The sequence below is a fragment of the Scyliorhinus torazame genome, chromosome 25, assembly GCF_047496885.1.
Source record: "Scyliorhinus torazame isolate Kashiwa2021f chromosome 25, sScyTor2.1, whole genome shotgun sequence".
Lineage (NCBI taxonomy): Eukaryota > Metazoa > Chordata > Chondrichthyes > Carcharhiniformes > Scyliorhinidae > Scyliorhinus > Scyliorhinus torazame.
Genome location: NC_092731.1, coordinates 22,080,693 through 22,102,291, shown reverse-complemented (window position 1 = coordinate 22,102,291; position 21,599 = coordinate 22,080,693). Strand labels below are relative to the sequence as shown.

The following is a 21,599-nucleotide window of genomic DNA, read 5'->3' as shown; positions in this document are numbered from 1 at the left end:
TGTAACACTCTGATATCGCCCACACCCCTCACTGTAACACTCTGATATACCCCACACCCCTCACTGTAACACTCTTATATACCCCTCACTGTAGTACTCTGATATACCCCACACCCCTCACTGTAACACTCTGATATCGCCCACACACCTCACAGTGACACTCTGATATACGCCAGACCCCTCACTGTAACACTCTGATATATCCCACACCCCTCACTGTAACACTCTGATATCGCCCACACACCTCACAGTGACACTCTGATATACCCCACACCCCCTCACTGTAACACTCTGATATACCCCACACCCCCTCACTGTAACACTCTGATATACCCCACACCCACTCACAGTAACACTCTGATATACCCCACACCACTCACTGTAACACTCTGATATACCCCACACCCCTCACTGTAACACTCATATACCCCAGACCCCTCACTGTAGCACTCTGATATACCCCACACCCCTCACTGTAACACTCTGATCTACCCCACATCTCTCCCTGTAACATTCAGATATACCCCACACCCCTCACTGTAACACTCTGATAGACCCCACACCCCTCACTGTAACACTCTGGTATACCCCACACCCCTCACTGTAACACTCTGATATATCCCACCCCCTCACTGTAACACTCTGGTATACCCCACACCCCTCACTGTAACACTCTGATATATCCCAGACCCCTCACTGTAACACTCTGATATATCCCACACCCCTCACTGTAACACTCTGATATATCCTACCCCCTCACTGTAACACTCTAATATATCCCACCCCCTCACTATAACACTCTGATATATCCCACCCCCTCACTATAACACTCTGATATATCCTACACCCCTCACTGTAAAACTCTGATTTATCCCACACCCCTCACTGTGACACTCTGATATATCCCACACCCCTCACTGTAACACTCTGATATACCCCACACTGTAATACTCTGATATACCCCACACCCCTCACTGTAACACTCTGATATACCCCACACCCCTCACTGTAACACTCATATACCCCAGACCCCTCACTGTAGCACTCTGATATACCCCACACCCCTCACTGTAACACTCTGATCTACCCCACACCCCTCACTGTAACACTCTGATATATCCCACCCCCTCACTGTAACACTCTAATATATCCCACCCCCTCACGATAACACTCTGATATATCCCACCCCCTCACTATAACACTCTGATATATCCTACACCCCTCACTGTAAAACTCTGATTTATCCCACACCCCTCACTGTGACACTCTGATATATCCCACACCCCTCACTGTAACACTCTGATATACCCCACACTGTAATACTCTGATATACCCCACACCCCTCACTGTAACACTCTGATATCGCCCACACACCTCACTGTAACACTCTGATATACCCCACACCCCTCACTGTAACACTCTGATATACCCCACACCCCTCACTGTAACACTCTGATATACCCCACACCCCTCACTGTAACACTCTTATATACCTCTCACTGTAATACTCTGATATACCCCCCACTGTAACACTCTGATATCGCCCACACCCCTCACTGTAACACTCTGATATACCCCACACCCCTCACTGTAACACTCTTATATACCCCTCACTGTAATACTCTGATATACCCCACACTGTAATACTCTGATATACCCCACACCCCTCACTGTAACACTCTGATATCGCCCACACCCCTCCCTGTAACACTCTGATATATCCCAGACCCCTCACTGTAACACTCTGATATATCCCACACCCCTCACTGTAACACTCTGATATATCCCACCCCCTCACTGTAACACTCTAATATATCCCACCCCCTCACTATAACACTCTGATATATCCCACCCCCTCACTATAACACTCTGATATATCCTACACCCCTCACTGTAAAACTCTGATTTATCCCACACCCCTCACTGTGACACTCTGATACATCCCACACCCCTCACTGTAACACTCTGATATACCCCACACTGTAATACTCTGATATACCCCACACCCCTTACTGTAACACTCTGATATCGCCCACACACCTCACTGTAACACTCTGATATACCCCACACCCCTCACTGTAACACTCTGATATACCCCACACCCCTCACTGTAACACTCTGATATACCCCACACCCCTCCCTGTAACACTCTTATATACCCCTCACTGTAATACTCTGATATACCCCCCACCCCCCACTGTAACACTCTGATATCGCCCACACCCCTCACTGTAACACCCTGATATACCCCACACCCCTCACTGTAACACTCTTATATACCCCTCACTGTAGTACTCTGATATACCCCACACCCCTCACTGTAACACTCTGATATCGCCCACTCACCTCACAGTGACACTCTGATATACGCCAGACCCCTCACTGTAACACTCTGATATATCCCACACCCCTCACTGTAACACTCTGATATCGCCCACACACCTCACAGTGGCACTCTGATATACCCCACACCCCCTCACTGTAACACTCTGATATACCCCACACCCCCTCACTGTAACACTCTGATATACCCCACACCCACTCACAGTAACACTCTGATATACCCCACACCACTCACTGTAACACTCTGATATACCCCACACCCCTCACTGTAACACTCTGATATCGCCCACACACCTCACAGTGACGCTCTGATATATCCCACACCCCTCACTGTAACACTCTGATATACCCCACACCCCTCACTGTAACACTCTGATATACCCCACACCCCTCACTGTAACACTCTGATATATCCCACACCCCTCACAGTGACACTCTGATATATCCCACACCCACTCACTGTAACACTCTGATATACCCCACACCCCTCACTGTAACACTCTGATATACCCCACACCCCTCAATGTAAAACTCTGATATACCCCACACCCCTCACTGTAACACTCTGATATACCCCACATCCCTCATTGTAACATTCTGATATATCCCACACACGTCACTGTGACATTCGATATATCCCACGCTGTGACACTCTGATATGTCCCACGCTGTAACACTCTGATATATCCCAGACCCCTCACTGTAACACTCTGATATATCCCACGCTGTAACACTCTGATATATCCCAGACCCCTCAATGTAACATTCTGATGTATCCCACGCTGTAATACTGATATGTCCCACACCCCTCACTGTAACATTCTGATACGTTCCACACCCCTCAATTTAATATTCGGAAATATCCCACACCCATCACTGTAACACTCTGATATGTCCCACACCCATCACTGTAACATTCTGATATATCCCACACCCATCACTGTAACACTCTGATATACCCCACACCCCTCACTGTAACACTCTGATATACCCCACACCCCTCACTGTAACACTCATATACCCCAGACCCCTCACTGTAGCACTCTGATATACCCCACACCCCTCACTGTAACACTCTGATCTACCCCACATCTCTCCCTGTAACATTCTGATATACCCCACACCCCTCACTGTAACACTCTGATAGACCCCACACCCCTCACTGTAACACTCTGATATATCCCACGCTGTGACACTCTGATATGCCCCACGATGAAACACTCTGATATATCCCACACCTCACTGTAACACTCTAATATATCCCAGGCCGCTCACTGTAACACTCTGATATATCCCAGGCCGCTCACTGTAACACTCTGATATATCCCACGCTGTAACACTCTGATATATCCCAGATCCCTCATTGTAACATTCTGATGTATCCCACGCTGTAATACTGATATGTCCCACACCCATCACTGTAACATTCGGACACGTCCCACACCCCTCAATTTAATATTCGGAAATATCCCACACCCATCACTGTAACACTCTGATATGTCCCACACCCATCACTGTAACATTCTGATATATCCCACACCCATCACTGTAACACTCCGATATACCCCACGCCCCTCACTGTAACACTTCGATATACCCCACACCCCTCACTGTAACATTCTGATCTACCCCACATCCCTCACTGTAACATTCTGATATCCCCCACGCCTCTCACTGTAACACTTTGATATACCCCACACCCCTCACTGTAACACTCTGATATATCCCACACCCCTCACTGTAACACTCTGATATATCCCAGACCCCTCACTGTAACACTCTGATATATCCCACGCTGTGACACTCTGATATGTCCCATGATGAAACACTCTGATATATCCCACACCTCACTGTAACACTCTAATATATCCCAGACCCATCACTGTAACACTCTGATATATCCCACGCTGTAACACTCTGATACATCCCAGACCCCTCACTGTAACATTCTGATGCATCCCACGCTGTAATACTGATATGTCCCACACCCCTCACTGTACATTCTGATACGTCCCACACCCCTCAATTTAATATTCGGAAATATCCCACACCCCTCACTGTAACATTCTGATATATCCCACACCCCTCACTGTAACACTCCGATATACCCCACACCCCTCACTGTAACACTCTGATATACCCCAAGCCCCTCACTGTAACACTTTGATATACCCCACACCCCTCACTGTAACACTCTGATATATCCCACACCCCTCACTGTAACATTCTGATATAACCCACACCCCTCACTGTAACACTCTGATATATCCCACACCCCTCACTGTAAACTCTGATATATCCCTCACCCCTCACTGTAACACTCTGATATATCCCACACCCCTCACTGTAACACTCTGATATATCCCACACCCCTCACTGTAACACTCTGTTATAGACCGCACCCCTCACTGTAACACTCTGATATATCCCACACCCCTCACTGTAACACTCTGATATATCCCACACCCCTCACTGTAACACTCTGATATATCCCACGCTGTGACACTCTGATATGTCCCACGCTGAAACACTCTGATATATCCCACCCCTCACTGTAACACTCTAATATATCCCAGATCCCTCACTGTAACACTCTGATATATCCCACGCTGTAACACTCTGATATATCCCAGACCCCTCACTGTAACACTCTGATGTATCCCACGCTGTAATACTCTGATACGTCCCACACCCCTCAATTTAATATTCTGAAATATCCCATACCCATCACTGTAACTCTCTGATATACTCCACATCCCTCATTGTAACCCTCTGATATACCCCACACCCCTCACTGTAACATTCTGATATACCCCACACCCCTCACTGTAAACTCTGATATACCCCAGACCCCTCACTGTAACACTCTGGTATATCCCACCCCCCCTCACTGTGACACTCTGATATACCCCACACCCCTCACTGTAACATTCTGATATACCCCTTGCCCCTCACTGTAACATTGTGATATACCCCACACCCCTCACTGTAACACTCTGATATACCCCGCACCCCTCACTGTAACACTCTGATATATCCCACACCCCTCACTGTAACACTCTGATATACCCCTTGCCCCTCACTGTAACATTGTGATATACCCCACGCCTCTCTCTGTAACATTAATATACCCCTTGCCCCTCACTTATATTCCACACACCCTGACTTTAACATTCCAGTGGTATTAAACTCTGTCCCTATTTCCACAGTACGAAACTCCCCGACCGGATGCTGTTACCTTTGCGGAGCATTGGAGTCGAGTATTGTTCTCTTGCAATGGTATGAGCCAATGCAAAAATTCATGCTCATTAAGGTAAGTTCCTACAGTCCACCCCATCACTAATTGCTGTCAGTCAGTGTTTGATGATGAATGAGCTGAAGACAAGGCTATCATCAGTTGACTGCTGCAGGACAGATCCAGAGGTCTTTGTCCCTTCGACAGTCAAAGGTTTGCAGGATATCCCTTGATGTGAGAATCCAGAACAAAGGGTCACAACTTTAAAATATGAAACAGAACCATTTAGGAGTGAAATCACGTTTTCATCGAAAGGGTAGTGAAAATCTGGAACTCACTCTCCTAAAAGAGCTGAGGATGCTTAAGAGTCAACACTGTTTGATCTTTGCTGGGGAGCTAAATTACCCAACTGAATTTACTCAATTAAACTGAATTAACAAAATAGTTTTTAAAAAAGCAAACTAAGAAATGTTAATTTAAAAAACAAGGGCAAATATCCCGTGCAGTAGTAAAATGGTAGAAAGGGACACTGAGCAATGGAGTTGATACAAGTTAGCTGCAATCGAATTGAATGGTGGAACTGGCTCGAGGGGCTGAATGGCTCTCGCCTGCTCCTAAATGGCATTCTGAGTATTCAGTTTGACTGGGTAGTTCTTCGCCAACCTGCACAATGGTGTGGGACAGGCACTTGAGGTCCTGGAGGGCTTTTGAATAGCTTGAGGCAGATGGACACTGCTCTGATTCTCTGCTACATAAGGCCATAAGACATAGGAGCAGAAGTAGGCCATTCGGCCCATCGAGCCTGCTCCATTCAATGAGATCATGACTGATCTGATGTGGTAATCCTCAACTTCACTGTCCCGCCTTATCCCCATATTCCTTGATTCCCTCATTGATTAAAAATCTGTCATGGCTCAGTCTCTATTTTCATACACCATTTCACCAGTTTGCATGTCAGCTAAGCGACTATGCAACAGCGTGGGTTGCCCAGAATGTTATCAGAGCTCCAAGGGTTGAATTATGAGGACAGTGTGTAGACTGGGCTTCTACTCCATTGAATATTGATGTTTAAGTGATTGAACTGAGGTATTTAGAATTAGGTTATTGATAGGGTGGGTAGAGAGAAATACTTTTCGCTGGTAAGTGTCGGAGTGTTTCCAAGGCCTAACTATTGAGCTAGCTTTTACGTGGGGTTCCTCCCCCTTACTTACAGCTCAGCTGAACATACAGATCTGCAGACACGCATCAACCCGGTTAAGACGGCTTTATTATTCCAAGCTTGGTCCATGTACATGGGAGAAAGATCTGGATAAATGTCAAAATCACTCTGTCTGACACTGGTACAAACACACCAATTATAGAGTTTTCCAAAAATCAATAGCCCACCCCAATTGGACTTGATCCAATCCTTGAAGCTGTCACTTTTATATTGACCAGTAGCATTTACTTTCAGCAAAATAATGACCTGTGATCAGCTCATGATTTAACCCCATCCTGCCACCTGTTCTTTACTAGGATACTGTATCCATTCTAAAGTTGTTGTTGTCCATTCCCATCCTACGTGTTGCAGTCAGTTCCTGCCCACCTCATTGTTCATCTAGAGGCAGGATGGCAAAGTTGGTTCCTCTTTACACCATGGATTGTCCAAGACAGGATATTGGGGGCACTGATAGGAACTGTTTACTGAACTGACCGTGTTATTGCTGACCACACTACTTGTGTATATCCCAGTTTGTCTGAAAAACGTGAGCAAGTTAGCTAGCTTAAATCCCATCATGCATCGTGGCCACTGTTTGTAGCAAGAGTTTGAATGCTTACTACTGCCATGTTTTAAAAATAAATGTTTAATGGTTAATAATGATTGTTGGGTATACTTTCTATGATTAGTCTCAATCCTTAATAAACTAACTTCTGTCGAACTATTCTAGTGTTATCCTAGCTATTCAGTTTTAAGGGATCTCATCTCAGGACACTCCCCTTCAGTAGTGAGCCTACGACAAGGAGGCATAACTTAAAAGCTGAGCCAGGCCATGCAAGAGGGAATTAGGAAACACTTTGGAAAAAGGATGCTCCAAGTGTGGCAAACTCTCGACACAAAAAAAAACACAATTAGTAATTTTAATTCTGAGATTGATAAATTTTTGCTCGCCAAGAGATATGGACCCAAGGCGGGCGAATGGAATTAGGATACAGATTGGTCATGATTTCATTGAAGAGTGTGACGTGCTCGAAGAGCTCAATGGACTCCTCCTGTTCCTATGGATCCAGGTCAGGTGACCAATTTCAGGCTGTCTGGGAGTTGCGTTGGTCCATGGGAAACTGGACAGGAAAGGCCAAACTTGTTTTAAACTACGTCCAGCTGACCGGAGACCACGCATCCATCAGGGCTAAGTTGGAAACACTGTGTCAGAGGTGAAAGGTCAGAGGTCTGGTCCACTGCACTACCCAGGCCCTGGTTAATGATGAAGACACCTTTTCACCCTACCTCTGTATTGGAGAGTGTATGGGCAAGACATGTGTTGGAGGCTATTTTAGAACGTCTTCACGACTGATTCATTCCTTTCCCCTTTTTTTTGCCAAATAGATTATTTATCAGGCGAAGCTCAAATATCCCCTTTGCAGGGTTTAAGGTTGTCAACTCTGATTGGACGTATTCCTGGAGGGTTATCACATACCTTCCTGCCACACCCAATGAAATAGCCTTTTTTTCCCATCTCCAATATTTTTCTGACCAATAAACAAAAGTGTCCAAAAAAAGACAGCAGCACACCGTTTTGATTTTTCCCCAGGGTATTGCTTGCAGCGGTGTCCTAGGGATTCATTCCAGGAGTTTCCAGGTCAATCATGGAGGCTTGGCAACTCTAGTGAAGCAGTCCAGGAGTTTCAAAATAACTCTTCAACTCTAAGTGAGGGGCCAGCTGTCGCTCACTCTGAGCACTCTGAGTCCGAATGTGGTGGGTTCAAAACCCACTTCAGATCTTCAGCCCAAAAGCTAGATGATGCTTCAGTGCCGTACCAAGGCAGTGCTGCACTGTCGGAGTTTCTGTCTTGATAAGAGAATAAGCTGTGGCCCTGTCTACCCTCTCAGGTGGATGTAACAAAACTTCTGTGGGTGCTCTGCTGTAGAAAAGTCGGGGAATTCCCCCTGTTGTCCCGGCCAATATTTACCCCTCAGCTAACATCACCAAAAACCGATGAACTCAGGCACTGAGCTTGGGTCTTTCCATCTGGCTGCCTTTGACGTTTCGCCCTTTTTCGTTCCAGCACTTTGACTTCCCACTGCCCAACCCCCTCCGAATTTTCGAAACGTTAATGGTCCCAGGTCAGGAGTATCCGATGGTTTGCGTTGGAGTCAACAGAAAATGTTCCTCCGACAAGGCTGTACAGTTCCAGACGATAAACCTCAACTCTTCCTCGTCCTGGTTCACAGATCTGGGAACAGGTGAGTTACTGTTACAGGTGCTTGGAAAGAAAGTCAAGTTGTGGCCTCGCAGGTCAAGGGCCAGAGCCCATGGACAGATAGCCCTTTCTGGTGAATATATCCCACCCAGTGTATCAAAAAACATTGCACCAGCTAAGTATGGTAGCCTGGTGGTTCTGATCCTGGCAAAGCGTAGATCATGAGCTCAAATCCACAGGATGAACTGAGCTCAATAAATATAATAATTTGTGAGCTGACACCAGATAAAATGACTGCGATAGCTAACAGATGGTTCTAAAAACCCAACTGGTTTACCAATATCCTCAAGGAAGTGCACCTGGAGCCCCAATTTGTCTGGGCCTGTCTCCAGTCCCCAAGGTGCGCCTTTCTCAAAAGACCAATGAGGTGACACTAGTTTGCACCCTGCTCAGCTCACTCTCCGGAACCCGTTGCCATTTCAGATCCGCGCAGACCATAATGATTTCCCATGGCATCATGCATGTCCACTTTGGATGCTGGGTATTCCCCCATTCACAATACCACTGGAGCTTCATGATGACTTGGAGAGGAAACTCCCCAAAGCATTTGAACATGGTGTGACTCCTTAAAAAGGTAAGAAGTCGTGGGCAGCAAGGTGGCCCAGTGGGTTAGCACTGCAGTCTCGCGGCGCCAAGGTCCCAGGTTCGATCCCGGCTCTGGGTCACTGTCCGTGTGGTTTGCACATTCTTCCCGTGTTTGCGTGGGTTTCGCCCCCACAACCCAAAGATGTACAAGGTAGGTGGATTGGTCACACTAAATTGCCCCTTAATTGCAAAATGTGATTTGGGTACTCTAAATTTTAAAATAAAAAACAAAGGTATGAGTAAATTAATTTTCTGTGCGAAATCTGATCTCTTAAGGGTTGCGACACACAAAAACAACCGTTTTTTTTAAAGGAACAAAGGAAACCGATAAAAATTAATGATTGTGTTGCTCCTGAATCCCAGTCCACGCTCTAGTCCTTGTTGTGCCCACTCGTTATGGAAGGTCTCCAATGTAATAGCGGACTATCGTCTGTAGTGATCTCTGTATATGTTAATATATAATTAGTTAATGTGCAGTCAGGACAGTCAGATGGTCACTAGATGGCAACACTAACAGGACCTGTACAAGGAGTTTCCTGCTCTTCCTGTAGGTTAGTGTGTGTGTAATGCAGCTAGAGGAGAGACGTGACAGATCAGAGTGGATTATCATAATTGTTAATTTAATCTAATCTTAGTTAATTATATTACTAGTCAAAGTATTAAAGTGAAAGGAGACTAGCAGGGAAGACAGTGGAACAGCAATGGCAGGAGTATTTGGGGGTTATTCAGGAGGCACAGCAGAAATTCATCCCAAGGAGGAGGAAACAGGACAAGGGCAGGACAAGGCATCCATGGTTGATGAGGGAAGTCAAGGACAGCATAAAAGAAAAAGAAAAAGCATACAAAGTGGCAAGGATTAGTGGGAAGCCAAAGGATTGGGAATCCTTTAAAAGTGAGCAGAGGACAACTAAAAAAGCAATAAGGGGAGAGAAGATGAAATATGAGTGCAAGTTAGCTAGTAATATAAAAGAAGATAGGAAGAGTTTCGTTCAATAAATAAAAGGTAAGAGAGAGGCAAAAGTAGACATTGGACCACTGGAAAACGTGGCTGGAGGAGTAATAATAGGAAACAAAGAAATGGCAGACAAACTGAATAGTTACTTTGCATCAGTCTTCACGGTGGAAGACACCGTGGGATGCCAGTGCTCCAGAAGAATTGGGGGGGGGGGGGGGGGGCAGAGGTGAGTGCAGTAAGGAGAAGGTTCTGGGGAAACTGAAAGGTCTGAAGGTGGATAAGTCACCTGGACCGGATGGACTACACCCCAGGGTCCTAAAAGAGATAGCTGAGGAGATTGTGGAGGCAATGGTGGTGATCTTTCAGGAATCACTGGAGGCAGGAAGGGTCCCAGAGGACTGGAAAGTGGCTAATGTAACACCACTGTTTAAGAAGGGAGGGAGGCAGAAGACGGGAAATTATAGGTCAGTTAGCCTGACTTCGGTCATTGTTAACATTTTAGAGTCCATTATTAAAGATGAGATTGCGGAGTACTTGGAAGTGCATGATAAAATAGGACTGAGTCAGCACGGCTTTGTCAGAGGGAGGTCATGTCTGACAAATCTGTTAGAGTTCTTTGAGGAGGTAACAATGAATTTAGATAAAAGAGTACAAGTGGACGTGATTTATTTAGATTTCCAGAAGTCCTTTGACAAGGTGCCGCATAGAGATTGTTAAATAAATTAAGAGTCCATGGTGTGAAGGGTAAGATCCTCACATGGATAGAGGATTGGCTGACTGGCAGAAGGCAGAGAGTGGGGATAAAGGGGTCTTTTTCAGGATGGCAGCCGGTGACTAGTGGTGTGCCTCAGGGGTCTGTGCTGGGACCACAACTTTTCACAATGTACATTAATGATCTGGAAGAAGGAACTGAAGGCACTGTCATTAGGTTTGCAGATGATACAAAGATCTGTAGAGGGACAAGTAGTATTGAGGAAGCAAGGGGGCTGCAGAAGGATTTGGACAGGCGAGGAGAGTGGGCAATGAAGTGGCAAATGAAATACAATGTGGAAAAGTGTGAGGTTATGCACTTTGGTAGGATGAATAAACTATTTTCTAAATGGGGAAATGCTTCGGAAATCAGAAGCACAAAGGGACTTGGGAGTCCTTGTTCACGATTCATTTAAGGTTAATGTGCAGGTTCAGTCGGCAGTTAAGAAGGCAAATGCAATGTTCGCATTCATGTCAAGAGGGTTAGAATACAAGACCAGGGATGTACTTCTGAGGCTGTATAAGGCTGTGGTCAGACCCCATTTGGAGTATTGTGAGTAGTTTTGGGCCCCGTATCTAAGGGAGGATGTGCTGTCCTTGGAAAGGGTCCAGAGGAGGTTCACAAGAATGATCCCTGGAATGAAAAGCTTGGCATATGAGGAACGGTTGAGGACTCTGGGTCTGTACTCGTTGGAGTTTAGAAGGATGAAGGGGGATCTTATTGAAATGATAGGATACTGCGAGGCCTGGGCAGAGTGGACGTGGAGAGGATGTTTCCACTTGTAGGAAAAACTAGAAGCAGAGGACACCATCTCAGACTAAAGGGACGATCCTTTAAAACAGAGATGAGGAGGAATTTCTTCAGCCAGAGGGTGGTGAATCTGTGGAACTCTTTGCCGCAGAAGGCTGTGGAGGCCAAATCACTGAGTGTCTTTCAGACAGAAGTAGGATCTTGATTATAGAATCATAGATATTACAGTGCAGAAGGAGGCCATTCGGCCCATCGAGTCTGCACCGGCTCTTGGAAAGAGCACCCTACCCAAGGTCCACACCTCCACCCTATCCCCATAACCCAGTAATCCCACCCAACACTAAGGGCAATTTGGACACTATGGGCAATTTAGCATGACCAATCCACCTAACCCGCACATTTTTGGACTGTGGGAGGAAACCGGAGCACCCGGAGGAAACCCACGCACACACGGGGAGGATGTGCAGACTCCGCACAGACAGTGACCCAAGGCCGAATCGAACCTGGGACCCTGGAGCTGTGAAGCATTTGTGCTATCCACAATGCTACCGTGCATAAGGGGCTCAGGGGTTATGGGGAGACGGCAGGAGAATGGGGATGAGAAAAATATCAGCCATGATTGAATGGCAGAGCAGACTCAAAGAACAAAGAACAAAGAAAAGTCCAGCACAGGAACAGGCCCTTCGGCCCTCCAAGCCCGTGCCGACCATGCTGCCCGACTAAACGACAATCTTCTACACTTCCTGGGTCCGTATCCCTCTATTCCCATCCTATTCATGTATTTGTCAAGATGCCCCTTAAATGTCACTATCGTCCCTGCTTCCACCACCTCCTCCGGCAGCGAGTTCCAGGCACCCACTACCCTTTGTGTAAAAAACCTGCCTCGTACATCTACTCTAAACCTTGCCCCTCGCACCTTAAACCTATGCCCTCTAGTAATTGACCCCTCTACCCTGGGGAAAAGCCTCTGACTATCCACTCTGTCTATGCCCCTCATAATTTTGTAGACCTCTATCAGGTCGCCCCTCAACCTCCGTCATTCCAGTGAGAACAAACCGAGTTTATTCAACCGCTCCTCATAGCTAATGCCCTCCATACCAGGCAACATCCTGGTAAATCTCTTCTGCACCCTCTCTAAAGCCTCCACATCCTTCTCGATGGGCCGAGTGGCCTAATTCTGCTCCTTTGTCGAATGGTCTTATGGAAAGAACTCACAAGTACAAGTTCCCGTTCCAGCCTCCCCGAACAGGCGCCGGAATGTGGCGACTAGGGGCTTTTCACAGTAACTTCATTTGAAGCCTACTTGTGACAATAAACGATTTCTTATTCTTCTTACATTATTTTATTACTCAATAAATAATTTGGCATCAACGGGAAGACTGCGACATTTCTGGTATATAACATCGTCAGGGTCATCGAGGCACAGACAGGACTGTGGAAGCGGGGACAGGCAGCCAGAACAGCCACACCAGGGGTAGAGCCCATTGCAGCCCATAGATGGCCACCTTGGTATGTGGTCCAGTCTTGGCTCAGAAGAATTTGGATTAGTCATCAAATACCACCTCATCAGTACATCCCAAATTTCCCATCGTACAATATTTATTGACAGACCCCCAAGGGAGGGTGACATCTGGCTTGCTTCGCTGTCGTTTGCCTGACTGCCCCTTCATAGGAGATGTGAACGTCTTTATTTTAAACAGGGAAACTTTTTTAAAATAACAAAGAAACATCTGGGTGGATTCTCATCCTCACCTTTTTGGGATTAATCTGGCAGGGCTGAAAGAACCAGCCAATTTTCATTCCAGTGTAATCTTTGAAAGTCAGGTAGGCTCTGTGCCAGACTATACCCCAGACCTTAAAGGACAGCCTGTGGCATGCCAACCTGAGGTTCTCCAACTTCTCCAGCCACTTGCTTCTCCCGTCTGTAACTTAGATACTACGTAATATGATACGGCGATAGTAAATAGGAGGAGTACGTTATTTGGACCCTCGGCCCTGATCTGCCAGTCAATAAGATTGTGACTGACCTAATTGTGGCCTTAGCTCCATTTTCCTGCCTGTCTTCCATAACCCTTAACTCCTTTGTTGACCAGAAATATGTCAAACTCAGCCTCGAATATATTCAATGACCCAGACTCTGGGGAAGAGAAAGACTAACGACCCAGAGAGACCCAAAATCCTTCCTCATCTCCGTCTTAAATGGGAGGCCCCTTATTTTGAAACTGTGCTCCCGACAAGGGGAAACATCCTCTCAGCATCAATCCTGTCAAGTTCAGTAAGATCACCGCTCATTCTTCTAAACGCCAATGAGTGTAGGGATAACGTACTCCACCTTTCCTCACAAAATAACCCCTTCATCCCAGGAGTCAGCCGACTGAACCTTCTCTGAACCGCTTCCAATGCAAGTAAGGAGACCAAAACTGGACACAACTCTCTGGATGTGATCTCACTAAGGCCCTGTACAGCTGCAGCAACAGTTCCATTATTTTATACTCCATTCCCCTTGCAATAAAGGGCAACATTCCACTTTCTTTCCTAATTGCTTGCTGTACCTGCATGCTAGCTTTTGTGATTCATATACCTGGACACCCAGATCCCTCTGTACCACAGCTTTCTGTGGTCTCGCTCCACTTAAACAATATGTGGGCAAGCTCACATTTTCCTACATTATAGGGGCTGGTTTAGCACAGTGGGCTAAGACAGCTGGCTTGTAATGCAGAACAAGGCCAGCAGCGCGGGTTCAATTCCCGTACTGGCCTCCCCAAACAGGTGCCGGAATGTGGCGACTAGGGGCTTTTCACAGTAACTTCACTGAAGCCTACTTGTGACAATGAGCGATTATTATTATTACATTCCATTTATCAATTTTTTGGCCACTCACTTAATCGATCTATATCCCTTTGCAAACACTTTTCATCTTTTTCGTAGCTTGCTTTCCTACTACCTTTGTGTCATCAGGAAATTTAGTTACCATACTTATTAACAGAAATTGTAAATAGTTGAGGCCCCAGAACTGATCCCCTCGGCACTCCATTGATTACACTTCGCCAACCCGAAAATTAACAATTTATCCTGACTCTGCATCATGTTAGCTCACCAATCCTCTATCCATGCTAATATATTCCCCCCACCATCATGAGCTCTTATCTTGTGCAGTAACCTTTTACGTGGTACCTTATTGAATGCCTTTTGGAGATCCAAATATATCACATCCATCAAGCTTGTTACTTCCTAAAAGAACTCCAATAAATGAGTCAATCACAATTTCCCTTTTACAAAACCAAGCTGACTGCCTGATGGTATTCTTACTTGATAATTATCTTGCTGTTACTTCCTGACAAATCAATTCAAGCATTTTCCCTATGATGGATTATCATAGAATTTACAGTGCAGAAGGAGGCCATTCGGCCCATCGAGTCTGCACTGGCTCTTGGAAAGAGCACCCTACCCAAGGTCAACACCGCCACCCTATCCCCATAACCCAGTAACCCCACCCAACCCTAAGGGCAATTTTGGACACTAAGGGCAATTTATCATGGCCAATCCACCTAACCTGCACCTCTTTGGACAGTGGGAGGAAACCGGAGCACCCGGAGGAAACACACACACACACGGGGAGGGTGTGCAGACTCCACACAGACAGTGACCCAAGCCGGAATCGAACCTGGGACCCTGGAGCTGTTGAGCAATTGTGCTATCCACAATGCTACCATGCTGCCCGTGCTCGATGTTAGGCTAACTGGCCTATAGCTCCCTACTTTCTGTCTCCCTACTTTCTTGAATAGATGTTATTTTTATTTTTCCTAAACCCACGCTTTATTGCCTAGAATGACAGGCGTAGCAGATACATGGGAAGAGCAGCAGTTGCAAGTTCCCCTCCAGGTCAAACATCATCTTGAGTTGGAAATACACCATCGTTCCTTCATGGTCACTGGATCAAGGTCTTGGAACTCCTCCCTGATAGCACTGTGAATGTACCTCCACGGCATGGACTGCAGCAGTTCAAGAAGGCAGCACACAACCTTTCCCAAGGCACAAGGGGATGGACACTAAACACTGGCCGAGTCAGCACCACCCACATGCCATGAATAGGAAAAAAGTGCATTTTTAAATCACTTCTTTGCACAGAGCAGTGTTGAGATGAGGGCAGGGGACGCCAAGATCTTTTACTTCTGGTTCCTTCTCGTAAACCAGTAGAAGTGACGCTAAACTTTCTCATTGCAGAAGCTCTGCAGGACAGGTTTATCCACGTGAGTCAACTGGACAACGACATGGTGCTTGTGTGTATCGGCCGTAAGTAAAAACACCGCACAGTTGGTCAACTATGGCTGAGGGTTGCCTGGGTAGTTGAATCTTTCGTCAAGAGCAGGAGGCCAGCACATTTGGGTGGATGTACAGCCAGTGCCGAAGGAGCAGGAGCCCCATCAGTTCACTGGGATGAATGTACTGATATTGAGATTGCCTGTCTTTAATGGAAACCATCCGACTTTTAATTTTGAGGGCAGTTTCTCCAACAGGCAATTTAACTGACTATTTTACACTCAGGCAGCAAGTTCAATAAGAAAAACGAGCTATCTGAGGGTTTGATTGAAGCAAATTGCAACAGAGTCTCGTGACGAGCGCGTTTAGCCGGGGGTTTCCAGGCGCTCGAAGCACAGGGAAACACCATGCTATCTATCGGGATTTTGTTGGAATTCGGGGCTTCAGCGGGGAACGTACATAATCCATTTCCTGTACTGAGTAGCGAGGCTCACTGGAACTCCTCAATGCAGGAGGGGATGGGGACCTCCCATCTCTCGACCCTCCCCCCCGCCCCATATGACCCCCAAAGCCCCAACTCACCCATAAGGGGGTTCTTAGGGTCACCCCACCTCACATGGGCAGGACACCCCCTCAGGCCCTATGTCCGCCATAGGAGAAATGCCAGCCTGGCACCTTGGCACTGCCACCCTGGCACATTGGCTGTCTCAGGCTGGCACTGCCAGGGTGTCAGGCTGGCACTGCCAGGGTGTCAGGCTGGCACTGCTCAGGTGCCAGGACGACAGTACCAGGGTGCCACCCTGCCCAGGTGAAAACCACCCGGGGCCTCTGATCCCCTGGGAGACCCCCCGTTTTGTGTGAACAGCACTAGCTCAAAGTCGCTGTGGCGAAGGGGTTAGATCCCAGGACCTCGGTAGATCAGACAAGTGCATACTAGAGTGAGAGTAGCCGTCTCAGATCCAGATCGTGGCTTCTCTTGAGGTGTGACGAGCTGGGTAGATCCTGGAAGAAGGAACCTGTGGCTGCGCCCAGCCGTTCGGGCACAATATGGCCAGTAGGTCGCATCCTGAATCTCTGACTTATTCAGTATTTTTAGCAATCATGTTCAAGCTAAAGGCCCCTCCATGGCAGACTTTGCATCGACCCCTCCAGGGGAGATTCTCCAAAGGTCGCTTTGTGGGACAATCCCCACAGATCCCTCTGAAGGAGATTCCCCATAGGTCCCTCCCAGGGTGACACTCCACAGGTTCCTCTGGGGAAACTCCTCTGGTGCCTCCAGGGGGAACTTCTCTGGCCCTTCCAAGGGAGACTCGCTGCAGGACCCTCTGAGGGAGACACCCTGAGGCCCCTCCGAGGGAGACTCTCTGCAGGCCACTCCGAGGGAGAATCTCCGCGGGCCCCTCTGAGGGAGACTCACCGCGAGCCCCTCTGAGGGAGACTCTCTGTGGGCCCCTCTGAGGAAGACTCTCCCCAAGCCCCTCTGAGGGAGACTCTCTGTGGGCCCCTCTGAGGGAGACTCTCTGCAGGCTCCTACGAGGGAGACTCTCTGCAGGCTCCTCCGAGGGAGACTCTCAGTAGTCCCCTCCGAGGGAGACTCCTCCGAACCATCTGAGACTCTCCACCAGGTCCTCCGACAGAGACTCTCCTCTGATGTCGCCAAGGGAGTCTACCCATAGGCCCCTCTGAGTAAGACGTTCCAAAGCTTGCAGTAAGTGGGCCAAGAATTTAACAAACTAAGACCTCTGTTAGAGATTGAACTCCTAAAATAATATAGGGTGCGATCTATAGGCAGGGTGTCACCCTGGCTCTCCCCCTGGCACCCTGGTACCTTGGCACTGTCAGGCTGGCACCCTGGCACTTCTACCCCCTAAATGTCAGGGTGCCACTGCCAGGCTGGCAGGAACACTGCCAAGTTGGCAGTGCCAGGATGCCACTGCCAAGGGTCAGGGCCTGAGGAGAGCCATGCCCATGAAAGGAGGGATGAGGGGGGTGGTATGAAGGTGGGAGGTTCAAGAGCGGGGGTGATGTGAAGGTGGGAGGTTGAAGAGCAGTAAGACGGGGCCTCTGGAAGGGTGGGGGTCCTCGAAAGGGTGGACCGAAAAGGGGGGGGGGAAGACCTCAGTGACCCCATGGGGGGGGTGTCCTCACTTTGGGGGCAGAGGTGTAGGGTAATGCCCATGTGCGCATGTGGGGGTGACATTGCCCGTGGGTGAGGGGGTGGTGGTGTGGGGGAACCCGCAAGCTCACTTAGAGATCGGGGCACCTTTTCAAAATGGTGTCTGATCTCTGAGGAGCCGGTCTGGCCAGCAGGTTCAGCGCCCCAGTGTTGAAAAAGCTTCTAGGTATGGGCTAGCACGGAGGGAAGCTCCCCAGGGCCCGAACAGTGACTAAGTGTGGTTACATAGCGGTGGGGAACTCGCCGACAGAGCCAGGGGAGAAGCTCCCAGTGAAACCCGCCCAAAATGACACTTGGAAACATTTCCGTTAGATCGCGCCCACAATAGATCCATGCGACCTGCAGGAAATTTAGGTGCGTGACAGGGGTATGAGAAGAGGGTGCCTATGCCACGATCAGTATCAATTACATCTGGAACTTTCTGCCGGAAGTAACAGTAGCTGGTGAAAATGCTAACCAAGTATGGGCGGATGAAGTTAAAGTGGGCAACGATGGAGTGATATCATTCATCACGTTTTCCGCGATTATCACCTTAGCAACTGTGGCCCTTAGTAACAGCAGCGTCTTACCAGCACCCAAAAGCTGACAACAGACATTTTAAATATTTAATTCCTCTGCCCGCCTCAAAGAGCGGCCTCCTCCCCATATGTCTGGCCACAGTCTATCTCAGTCTGCCAGAAACTGTAGGCCCTGAGGTCGACCTGGAGCCTCACTAATGAGGATGACCCTAGTACAGGTGGGGTGGGCAGTGGATGATCAATTGAATGGGTAAGACATTTCCCCCTCCTACTTACCCCCTTCACAATAGGCAGGAATCCTCACTGAGCAAGATCTGGGCCTTTGCTGCTTGCTTAAGGAATTTATTTTCTTTCAACAGAAAATATCAAAATTGTAAATATTCATGGATGCCTCAAGACGAACAAAGAGTTGGTCCCAGAAGTGACTTTTGATGTTCCAGTGGAATCAGTCGGTAAGCAGCTAGAACTTAGTTCAGACTTAACTGTTTAAGCGTGTGCTTTTTGGGGCTAATTTGGGGATTTCAACACCGAAACAGGCCATTCAGCACAGCTAGTTGATGCTGTTTATGTTCCACTTGAACCCCTCCTCCCGTCTTTACTCATCTAAATCAATCTTTGTAACCTCAATTCCCTGCCCTCAAACACTTCTCCAGCTTTCCCTTAAATACATCAAGGGGGCGATTCTCCAATATGGAGCCCAAGTCTTCGCGCCGTCGTGAACGCCGTCGCATTTCACGACGGTGCGAAACGGGCACGGGGACAACCGATTCTGGACCCCACCGCTCCAGCCTCCCTTCCCGGCGCCAAATGAGCGCCGCGCCAACCTGCGCATGCGCGGGGGTCTTCTTTGCGCGCCGGTCCCTGAACACCGATGCCATGTTGGTCGGCGCCGGAAAGTAGGCCCGGGGGGGGGGTGGGGGGAAGAGGCCGGCCCGCCGATCAGTAGGCCCAAATCGCGGGCTAGATCCCATCGGAGGCCTCCCCCCCCCCCCCCCCCCGGGGACGGAGCCCCTCTCTTTCCCCCCCCCCCCCCATCCCCCCCAGACCGCCCCCCCCCCGACTGTTCGTGCAGTGTTCCCGCCGGCAGCGACCAAGGGTGAACGGCGCCGGTGGGACTCTGTCGTATCCGCGCAGCCGATTCCAACGGCCCGCGGCTGGCGCGGCGCTGACTCTCCTCACCTCGGAGAATCGCGCGCCGCCGTCGGGGCATCGTGACGCGGTTGCGCCGATTCTCCGGCCTGGCGGGGGGCTCGGAGAATCGCCCCCCCTAAACTATACACTTCAACAATTCACTGTGGGAGTGAGTTCCACTTTCTTACCAATCTTTGGGCAAAGAAATTTTTCCTGAATTCCATGTCCGATTTCTTGGTGAATGCCTTCTACTCACGGTCTCCAGTTACGCTCAGAAATGGAGAATTTTCTGCCTTGGATACCAAGTACATCAGGGCATGGGTAAAAACGAAGAGGCTGCTTTAGCTAAACAGCCGGCTTGTAAAGCAGAACAAGGCCAGCAGCGCGGGTTCAATTCCCATACCGGCCTCCCCGAACAGGCGCCAGAATGTGGCGACTAGGGGCTTTACACAGTAACTTCATTGAAGCCTACTTGTGACAATAAGCAATTATTATTATTATACAGAGTAAAGCTCCCTCCGCACTATCCCATCAAACATTTCCAGGACAGGTACAGCACGGGGTTAGATACAGAGTAAAGCTCCCTCTACACTGTCCCCATCAAACACTCCCAGGGCAGGTACAGCACGGGGTTAGATACAGAGTAAAGCTCCCTCTACACTGTCCCCATCAAACACTCCCAGGGCAGGTACAGCACGGGGTTAGATACAGAGTAAAGCTCCCTCTACACTGTCCCCATCAAACACTCCCAGGGCAGGTACAGCACGGGGTTAGATACAGAGTAAAGCTCCCTCTAAACTGTCCCCATCAACACTCCCAGGACAGATACAACACAGGGTTAGATACAGAGTAAAGCTCCCTCTACACTGTCCCCATCAAACACTCCCAGGGCAGGTACAGCACGGGGTTAGATACAGAGTAAAGCTCCCTCTAAACTGTCCCCATCAAACACTCCCAGGACAGGTACAGCACGGGGTTAGATACAGAGTAAAGCTCCCTCTACACTGTCCCCATCAAACACTCCCAGGGCAGGTACAGCACGGGGTTAGATACAGAGTAAAGCTCCCTCTACACTGTCCCCATCAAACACTCCCAGGACAGGTACAGCACGGGGTTAGATACAGAGTAAAGCTCCCTCTACACTGTCCCCATCAAACACTCCCAGGGCAGGTACAGCACGGGGTTAGATACAGAGTAAAGCTCCCTCTACACTGTCCCCATCAAACACTCCCAGGGCAGGTACAGCACGGGGTTAGATACAGAGTAAAGCTCCCTCTACACTGTCTCCATCAAACACTCCCAGGGCAGGTACAGCACGGGGCTAGATACAGAGTAAAGCTCCCTCTACACTGTCCCCATCAAACACTCCCAGGACAGGTACAGCACGGGGTTAGATACAGAGTAAAGCTCCCTCTACACTGTCCCCATCAAACACC

At 48.4% G+C, this 21,599-nt stretch overlaps 1 protein-coding gene across 1 annotated transcript in view; it reads left to right on the top strand.

Moving 5' to 3' along the window:
- Positions 1-21,599, top strand: part of LOC140402404 (mitogen-activated protein kinase kinase kinase kinase 5-like) — a 211,746-nt gene that overhangs the window by 184,527 nt on the left and 5,620 nt on the right. The window contains exons 26-29 of the mRNA XM_072490159.1: positions 5,553-5,656; positions 8,843-9,020; positions 16,303-16,371; positions 19,392-19,484. Coding sequence (XP_072346260.1) covers positions 5,553-5,656; positions 8,843-9,020; positions 16,303-16,371; positions 19,392-19,484 — 444 coding nt within the window. The remainder of the gene's footprint in view (positions 1-5,552; positions 5,657-8,842; positions 9,021-16,302; positions 16,372-19,391; positions 19,485-21,599) is intronic.